Source organism: Corapipo altera, unplaced genomic scaffold, assembly GCF_003945725.1.
Source record: "Corapipo altera isolate COAL_440 unplaced genomic scaffold, ASM394572v1 75, whole genome shotgun sequence".
In the NCBI taxonomy this organism is placed as follows: domain Eukaryota; kingdom Metazoa; phylum Chordata; class Aves; order Passeriformes; family Pipridae; genus Corapipo; species Corapipo altera.
The window spans coordinates 1-9,719 of NW_020884887.1; the positions used below are offsets into that span (position 1 = coordinate 1).

General features: G+C 58.2%; 1 protein-coding gene across 1 annotated transcript; it reads right to left on the reverse strand.

The window, feature by feature from the left end:
- Positions 1-4,189: 4,189 nt before the first annotated feature.
- On the reverse strand, positions 4,190-9,179 carry LOC113947044 (protocadherin-10-like). The gene is given in 5 exon segments (XM_027643243.1): positions 4,190-4,463; positions 4,705-4,793; positions 4,898-4,956; positions 6,146-6,301; positions 6,303-9,179. Coding segments are annotated over 5 exon segments (2,883 nt in total). The 5' UTR covers positions 8,622-9,179; the 3' UTR covers positions 4,190-4,203.
- Between the last annotated feature and the right edge of the window lie 540 nt (positions 9,180-9,719).

A 9,719-nucleotide genomic window follows, 5' to 3' on the forward strand; every position in this document is an offset into this window, starting at 1 on the left:
GAGAGGAGAGGAGAGGAGAGGAGAGGAGAGGAGAGGAGAGGAGAGGAGAGGAGAGGAGAGGAGAGGAGAGGAGAGGAGAGGAGAGGAGAGGAGAGGAGAGGAGAGGAGAGGAGAGGAGAGGAGAGGAGAGGAGAGGAGAGGAGAGGAGAGGAGAGGAGAGGAGAGGAGAGGAGAGGAGAGGAGAGGAGAGGAGAGGAGAGGAGAGGAGAGGAGAGGAGAGGAGAGGAGAGGAGAGGAGAGGAGAGGAATTTCTAGCATCTTTGGAGGTTGTTAGTAACCACTGAGTGCCACAGACTGGGCTAGATACAAATCCCTCTGAGGTCCACGCACTGATCCCTATGGATTTTAACTCTGTCCTGCTGATACTGAGCCTTCTGGGATCTCAGACCACCTGTATCCATGGCTTTTCCCAGCCTGACCCAACCACATTCAGAGTGCTGTGTCCCTGCTAAGGTTTCCTGGGAGATTCACTGGTTGCTCCTTGGCTCTGTGCTCGGCAGACAAGAGTAGAGCTGAGCATCAGCCCCTCTGGGTCTTTCCCTCTGGCCTCTTTTCTCTCTACCTCTGGATTCGTTTTGTCTCTTTGGGATCCATTTTCAAGCCATTACAGAGATATAAGTAATGTTTCCATCCAAGCAGTCTATTCAGCAACAGCAAGTTTTGTGCTGGTGCCCAGAAGCACTGTGTGCCTGCCTCCCATGGCCTGAAGCATTTTGCAGCCAACTGTACCTCATGGCAGCTTTCCCGCTGTCCTAGAAGCAAATCTCAAGCTGGCTGGCAGGCCTCTGAAAGCCAAATTTGCCTCTGGATCTCCGAGAGAGCTGGAATGTATGAGAGGGGTATATAGCAAACATTCTGCCGCGCAGATCTCCAAAGGAGCTCTCATGCCCAGTGCATTACCAGGCTCCAGAAACCAGCTAATGCTCATCAGCTGTGCGGGAGTGTAAGCACACGGAGAGTTGTAAAAATAACTAGTTGTAGGGCAAAGACCTTGCATTTTTAATGAGACCCTGTCCCCATGGGAGATCTTCAAAGGAGATCTCATCTATTAGATGGACGATTCTGACCAGACATGCCCTTTGAAGAGGGATAGTAGTGTGGTTGAATTAGATTTATGCAAGTGCTCTCTCCCCTGAAGCAAGTCCCTTTTTATTGTCCTTTTTGTCAATATGGTGATTGAAATGAAAGATTGAAACTGAGCTCTTGTCAGTGCAGGTTTTCCTTCAACTAAGCAAAAGGGGATCCTCAGGGAATGTGGGGTGTTGGGGCCTGGGCTGGGCACTGTGTAGCTCAAATCCCTTTTGGAAGAGGCCTGACCTGAATATGCAGACCTGGGGGTCAGCAAGAGGCACAGATGTGTGTCTGTGTGTATCCAGCTCATCCCATGGGCTGAGAGGATGGTCAGGAGTAATGGAGAGGAGGGGAAGGCAATTTACAGTTGAAGCTTGGTAGTGGGGGTTAAAAAAAGCCAAGAAAATACACTAGAGAGTGACACAGACACAGGGAGGTGGCAAAACCTGTCCCCTGGGTTGTTCAACCCCATGATTTTCTAAAAACAGAGATGTAAAGTGTCACTTTCAAATGTGTGGTTTGGGGGCTCAGTTCTGAACTCCATTTCCCTTTGGGAAGCAACACCTGGGAACCCTGGCACAAAACACCATCTCCATGAGTTTGTTCTGATCCTGGATGCCATGAGGCACTGGGTGCACTGGGTGCTTTTGCTGTGTGAGCTGGAACACAGCAAATGCCTTGGCCCTGCTGCAGAGGGGCTGTGGCTGAGCCCCCACAGGCTCACTGCAGAGGGGCTGCAGTCCTCTCCCAGTGCCTGACCAGCACCACCTACAAATCCAGGGAAGATACTGCCAGAGCTAATCCGGGGAGAGGGGGAGATGCTCTCTGCCCCGCAGGGAGTCAGGTCCATTTGATGCTTTTATTACTTCTTGAGGCTGTTATTAATCTTATTGTATCACTTTACATAATTCCCTTGTTCTTTTGAAGCAGTGGAACAGGCTAATGCTGTACAGAGGTCTCAGGCAGTGGCTGTTTGGGGTTCTTTTTTACCCTTAGTACTCTCTAGAGATCCTTGAAGAATGAACTTGGCAGCATAAAATCCTTCATCCTACTGTCTAATTGGGACAGGGAATATTTCATCTACCCGCAGTCAGGCAGATGTGAGCTGGGACTGAAGTCACCAGCAGCAGTCAGGTCCCTTTCATGTCCAAAGCACTGTCCTCCTGGGTCCCTGACTCCCACGGGACCCTTTTGAGTGCTTCCTGTCCCCCAGTTCCACTGAAGAGCAAGTTGGCCACTTGTAGACAAGGACTTTTCTGGGTTAATCCCAAAAGCTGCATTGCAGCCTCCCCAAGCCAGTCACTGAGCAAGGAGGGGGTAAGAGAAGGACAGTCATGGTGTGGCCACCTCAGGACTTCATCTGAAGGTGAACTGCTTCCCACATCAAGCCCAGAGTAATCCCACCACCAGACACAGGCCTGCCTATCCCCAGGGAGCTGGTCCCTATGCCTGGTACACATCCAGGTTATCTCTGGCTCCTGAGGCAAGCTGGTGTGGGGTGAGCATCCAGGGTAAAGCTTAAATGAAGCAGAGAAAGCAGAATAATAGCAATGAGACAATAGCATCAGATCCAGCCCCTCTCCCCAGCAGCTCAAAGCCCTGTATGCCCATGCATACCCCTCTCTTGGTGCAAACCCCTCTCTACCCAAGCTGGAGCACGGAGCAAGGAGCTGTGTGACAATTCCATCTCCTTCCAGCCATGACCCCAAAGTACTCCTGAATCCCTGGGAGGAGGGAAGGCAGCCTTGAGCCCCCGGAATCCAGGGGAAATGAATAAAATGAGCTTTTGGCATAAATGAATAAAATGCTGCTCCAGAACTCAGGAGGCCAGAGGGACACACGTATCTCCTGGAGCTGGGAGCGCTGCTCCAAGGGCTGTGCAGCCATCCCTGCTGTCATGTGCAGTTCAGGGACAGCCAGGAGCCAGGGTGAGCTATTAAAATACAATTTATTGGTACAAATCAGACATCATGAAACAAACTCAGTTCAGAAAGAGCTGACATGTTCTGCACAGATGGATTGGAAATGAACTGTCCCGTGACCGGAGCGATTGGCAATGGTGACAGACAGACTGGGTGGACAGGTGCAGGGAGAGCAAGGCAGGGAAGAGAGTGTTCTGAGGCTGGAGTCCTGCCCTTGAGGGCCCCTGACAGCCAGCTAAAAGTCCTCAAAGAGAAGCAGGGCGCAGTGGGAGAGGTCTGTCCAAGGCAGGAAGGGTCCCCAGTGCAGGGGCTCCTCCAGGTGTTCAAGACTTGGGGAAAACAGAGATCCAAGTGAAGGCACAGGAAGGAGGGAAGAGGATGGTCACCTGTGCTGGGGCCACTCCAGTGGATGGAAACTGTTTTTTGTTCAGGTGATGTTACCTTGGGCTAGAGAGTTGCCCAGCAGGGCCTCACCTTGTGCATCTCTCACCTGCTTAAGCTAGCAGGTCTTCTGGCCATCCAATCGCTGTGTGCCCACGCTGTTCCCAGAACAAAGGCTGGCTCTGTCCTGGACTCTGGTTGTGTCCTGGACTTTGGCTCTCCAGACCTGCAAGTGTTTGGGTCAGGGTTTGAAGGGAAGCACCCATAAAGGCTGGAGTTTGCACTCACTTCCCAGAGAAGACAGACACCAATGGCTGCTCTGGACATGCAACACATCCCACTGGATCTCAGGGACAGAGCAATGGTCACTGCCCCAGAGCGTGGGGTCAGGCTTGGCTGAACCAGGCTTGGTCTGCATACACTTTCCATGCCTACTGGGACAGAGATACAGGCATGCAGCTCAGTACATTCACACAGCCAGACAAGACAAAGTGACAATGTTTACAGAGATGGACAGTCCCTAAGGGGACATGGGAATGGGTAAACTCAAGGCAGATTTGCTTAAATCTGGTCATATGGACCCCAAACAGCACCTGCTGCCAACACAGCTCTGCAGGATGAGACGGGACAAATGGGCCCTGCTGTCCCCCCCCTCCCAGTCCCTATAATTTTCAGTCTCTTGCTCCTTAAATCCTTTCCCCATGCTCTGGTGAGCCACTTTCCCAGCAGCCCTGCAGAATCCTGAGTGGTCCATACATGGAACTGTGTGCTGAGGGTGGACCTGGCAGCTGAAATAATGTGACAGATTCCCAGGATAGAGCCATCCAGGCTATTTCAGGTCATTGTTGATAACCACACTGTCATGCATGTCACAGTAAGTCGTCATCTTCTTCCTCTTGCCAAAGGTGGAGAAGCTGTTCTTGTTCTCCCTGCCTGGGAAGAGCGGCCCATCCTTGCTGGAAAGCAGAGTGGGGGTGCCAGGGATGTAGACGTTGTGTTGATAATCCAGGGCTGGGACGTGCCCTGGGTACAAGGGGTTGTACTGGGGGGTCCAGATGCTGTTGGGGCCTGCAGAAGCCTTCTGAAACTCTGGAGGAAAGATGAGTGTAAGACTGGCTCAGGGAGGTTACATCCACAGCTCAATGGGACAGTCACATCCATGTCCCAGGATGCAAGTCCTGTGTCAACAACCTCCCTCCCAGAGCCTGGGCATCCCTTCCAGCCCACAAAACTCTACCACTTCTAGGAACAGGGATGTGACCCTCCCACTGCACCTCCAACAAGTGACCAGAGGGTCTGGTCCTCCCAGCCCCAGTGCCCCAATACTAACCAGAGACAGGAGTCACCAGTGTACACAGCCTCTCATGCTCCTTCTGGAGGGCTCTGCGGATTTCCCCCACGTCTTCCAGGCTCTGGGAGCTAAAGAGAAGAGATTTGTTCAAAGCTGTATTGGAGACAACCTCCCTACCCCCTCATCCCCCTTCCATCTCCTCCCTCTGTTCCCACAGTGCTGGATTTGGTACCTTTTCAGGGTAGGTCGCTGTGTGCTTGGAGGCAGCCAGTCTGTGTTGGGCTGCTTGACCTGGAAAACACAGGGAAGGGCAAGGCTGGTTACTGGGACTCTCTCAGTCAGCCCTGGGCCTCTCTGTCAGTCAGATCAGATCAGCCCTACCAGCACAAGGCTTCAGCAGCCAGGGATGCAGGACCCCATCTCCTCTTTCCCCATGCCCTTTGTGGAAATCCAAGCAGCACTTTCCTAATTTTGGGAAACTGAGGCAGCGTTGAACCAGCCTTTTCCCTTCTGGACCTTCTTCACCCTCCTGAGACATCAGGGTTGTTTGAGGCTTGCTCTTTGACTGTGTGAGGTTTAAGTCTGTCCAGGGACAGGGCATTTTCCTGCTCCTGTTAATCTTTAAAAGCCCTTTTTTGCAGGTGCAGTGGTGACTTAGCCCAGGTCTGAGGCACCAAATGGTGAGAGGTGCAGAAATTGGCTGCATGCCTGATGTCCCAGAAGGATTGCAAAAACTAGGGGAAAATCCCATTAAAGGAAGACAGTCCAGGAGTGTAAGGAGACATGTGGAGAGAAACTCTTGGCAAAGAGTCTTGGGCTCTCCTCGGAAGGGTTGGTTTATTAAAACTCAAACATAAGTGGATTAGACGCCTCATCACTCTCCATCCTTGTAATCGTGTTTCGGAAAGAGTCTTTCACCGGGAAAATTAGACATTCCTCATTTCAATACCTAACAAATGTTGACATCAAAATCCTGCCCCTAAGACCCCTACTCCCTCCCTGTCCGCTGGCACAGCCCGGAACAGCGGCCAGGCCTGGGACAGGAGCAGTGCCGGCGGGACAGGGACCAGCCCCGGGTGCAGCAGCGGGACACTGCGGAGCTTCCACGGGGGAAGCGGAGCAGCGCTGGAGCTCAGGCTGTCCCGGTGTGAATTGCTCACCCACACGGAGGAGAAGCCACCCCCACCTTCCCACCTTCCCCAGGGCACCGGAGCATCTCAGTTGCCTCTAACGGGTACAAAAGGCGGTGGGAAGGGATTTCCTCTCGCCTCAGCCGAGCCTGACGCTCCCTCGGTAATTAGACCCATCGGGAAACTCGGTGGAGTTCCCGCTGCCTGACGGCTCCTAATTCCCGCACTGATCAAAGGCTCCGGTTATTCTCCGGGAGAAGCCGTGCCTGGTTTCTCCCGTGGCAGAGGCTGAGGGAGGGGGCTGAGGGGACCCGTGGAGCACCGGTAAGCACCGCCGGGCACGGTGTTACCTCCTTGGAGACCTGGAGATGCTGGTCTGGCCGGGACCGCTTCCCAGGATCCTTCTCGTTGTTCCGTGGGGGGCTGCAGGGTTTGAGGAACATGAAGTCGCTCTGAGCAGACTCAGGACCAAGGCAGACCTTGTAGCAGTAGCCCGGGGGGGCCGCCTGCAGGCACGTCAAGGCAGGTGGCAGCCGCGGTCCCTGCGGGGGGCTGTGCCGTCAGGTTGGAAGTCTTCAGGCCATCAGAGGAGGGTCTGGACCCAGGGCAGCAGTGGCAGCGGGGTGGGGAGCAGCTGTCACCTTGGCGGGAACGCCGCTCTCCGCGGCAGCGAATGGCTGTGAGGATGAGGATGGCGAGGAGGAAGGTGAAGGAGATGGAGCCCAGGGAGACAAGGAGGTAGAGGGTGAGTGGGGAGGATGAGGAGACCTCTGGGGGGAGACTGAACTCGCTGAAGTCAGAGAGAGTCTGAGGCATGGTCTCCACCACGGAAAGCAGGAGGGACACGGTGGCAGAGAGGGCTGGCTGCCCACCGTCCCGCACCTGCACCACCAGCCGCTGCCGGGTTGAGTCCTGCTCCAGGAAGGAGCGGAGGGTGCGCAGCTCACCCGTGTCTGGTGCCACGCTGAAGAGGGTGAAGTCAGTGGCCTGGAGGAGCTGGTAGGAGAGGCGAGAGTTCAGCCCCGCATCCGCATCCACCGCCGACACTGTGCCCACCAGGTAGCCAGGCCTGGCTGATCGTGGCACCAGCTCGGTGGCCACGGAGCCGTTGTGTGGCAGGGGGGAAACGATGACCGGAGCATTGTCGTTCTGATCAAGAACGAAGATGTGGACGGTGACGTTGGCGCTCAGTGGGGGGAAACCCGCGTCCTGTGCTTGCACCTGGATCTGGAAGCTGCGGATCTGCTCATAGTCGAGGGAGCGCAGGGCATACATGTGCCCGCTGTCCGAGTTGATAGACACGTAGGTGCCCACAGGCATGCCATGGATGTGCCCATCGGCAATGGAGTAAGACAGGTAGGCGTTCTGTTGGCAGTCAGGGTCCAGTGCGCTGACAGAGCAGATGGAGGCACCCGGCGCGTTGTTCTCCATCACGTAGACGCTGTAGGAGGGCTGGAGGAAGCGTGGGGCGTTGTCGTTCACGTCAGACACCGGGACGGTGAGGGTGCTCCGGGTCAGCAGGGCGGGCGAGCCCATGTCCCGCGCCGTGATGCTCACGTTGTACTCGGGCACAACCTCCCGGTCCAGCGCCTGCGTGGTGACCAGTGTGTAGTAGTTGCGGAAAGAGGAGCGGAGCTCGAAGGGCACGTTGGGGCCAACCTCACAGCTCACACGCCCGTTGTCCCCAGAATCCCGGTCCAGAATGCTGATGACAGCGATGACAGTGCCTGGGGGGGCATCCTCCAGCACGGGTGTGGACACAGAGGTGAGGGTCACCTCTGGCGCGTTGTCATTGACATCGAGGAGGTGCACAAGCACTCGGCAGTGAACGGCCACGGCTGAGGGTCCACGGTCCTTGGCTTGCACGTAGAGCTCGTGGAGACTGGCCCGCTCATAGTCCAGGCGGCCCTTCAGCAGCACCTGCCCACTGCGAGGCTCTATGTGGAAGAGCTCCCGCACACGCGGCGGCGCGTGCCCACTGAAGGAGTACTCGATCTCCCCGTTGGGGCCCTCGTCCAGGTCCGTGGCGTTGAGCTGGATGACCAGCGTGCCGGTGGGGGCATCCTCAGGGAGGCTCACTCCGTACGAGGGCTGGTCGAAGGCAGGCACGTTGTCGTTGGCGTCCAGCACGGTGACGAGGATGTGCGCGGTGCCCGAGCGCTCGGGGACGCCGCCGTCGAGAGCCGTGAGCAGCACCCGGTGCAGGCGCTGCTGCTCCCGGTCCAGGGCGCGCTCCAGCACCAGCTCCGCAAACTTGCTGGCGTCACTGCGCGTCTGCACCTCGAGGGAGAAGAAGCCATTGGGGCTGAGGCGGTAGGTGTGCACCGAGTTGGTGCCCACGTCGGGATCCTGTGCGCTCTCCAGCGGGAAGCGGGCACCGAGCACGGCGGACTCGGCCACCTCCAGCACGTACTCTTGCCAGGGGAAGGTGGGTGCGTGGTCGTTGATGTCCAGCACCTCCACCTCGACGCGGTAGAGCTCCAGCGGGCTTTCGACGAGGAGCTGTAGGTGGAGCAGGCAGGTCCCCCCGGCCTCGCACACCTCCTCCCGGTCAATCCGCTCGTTCACGAAGAGGATCCCGTTCTCCAGGTTCACCTCCAGGTGCTGCCTGGCCCCGGCCCGTGACACGATGCGGAACCGCCGCGCTGACAGGGTGGACACGTCCAGCCCCAGGTCCTCGCCCAGGTTGGCCACGAAGGCTCCGTGCTCCAGCTCCTCGGGCACGGCGTAGCGCAGCTGCCCGCCCGCCGGGGGCCCGGCCAGCAGGAGGAAGAGGAGGGGGTGGAGGAAGAGCTGCCCCCGCCCGGAGCCTACCCCGGCCCCCATGGCCCCGCAGCGCTCCCGGGGTCGCGGAGTCGCACCCGCGCCGCCGCCTCGTCTTCTCTCGTCCCTTACACTTCCAAAGAGTTTCAGGCTTCCGGGGGCGGCGGGGGAGGGCCCTACCCGGAGCTGGGGGGCCGAGCCGCGGCCACCAGCGGCCACTTAACCCTTTCCCCGCTGGCCCAGGGGAGGGGCTACAATCCGGGTGCCGGTGCCACAGCAGAACCTGTTTACCGAAGCCGGACACACCTGGGGAGGAGACCAGCTCCGAGGAGATCCCGTTAACGGCGGTGGGAGCTCAGGAGAGACCGATCGCTGCCCGGGGCACCGGTATTAACCCACAGATGCTGTGCTCGTCCCCGCGGTAGATTAAGAGGAGCCCGGATCGCGGCGGCTGCCAAATCCCCCGGCCACGTCCCCCGCCGTACCAGTCCTAACCTTTACCAGATGGTTAAGCCCCTCCAGACTTGATTACATTTCCCTGCACACCGTTTTCCTTGTAATGCGGAGTTTTTAATTACCGGAGCAGGGGGGATTACAGCCCTGGATAAAGCTGAGCCCATCAGCGCGGAGGCACAGAGACCCCCCCCTTCCCTGCCTGCTCCCACCCCCGACACCCCGCTTGCCCACAGCCCCGCGCCCCTAATCCCGCTCCCCCACCGGCTACGCCAGGGTCAGCCCCATCGGGCTCTCGGGACAAGATCCCGCCGGCGACCCCAGGACTTGCTCCCCCCAGACCCCCAGCGGTCCCCCCACCCCGGGCACAAACTTTCCGCCCCCCGCGGAAGGCGAGGGAGAGGTGGGAGCGGAGCGAGCCGCCGGTCCCCCGGAGTGCGACAGACGGTGCCCCCCGCGCCCCCCCGTCCCCTCCCCGCCCCGGTACCGCTCACGGTCCCTCCGCTGGCCGATCCGTCCTCCCCGCAGACCCGTCTCCAGCCGCCGCCTCGCCCGGGCAGCTCCGCGCGTCCCCTCCCACCGGCGCCGTCCCCGGGGGCGCTCGGTAACGGGACGGGGCGGCCGCTGCCCCCGCCCCGCGTCTGCTCAGGGTGCGGATAATCCCCTAACGATCTAGTTAAGGGCTCGGCGGGGCTCGGAGCGGTTTTA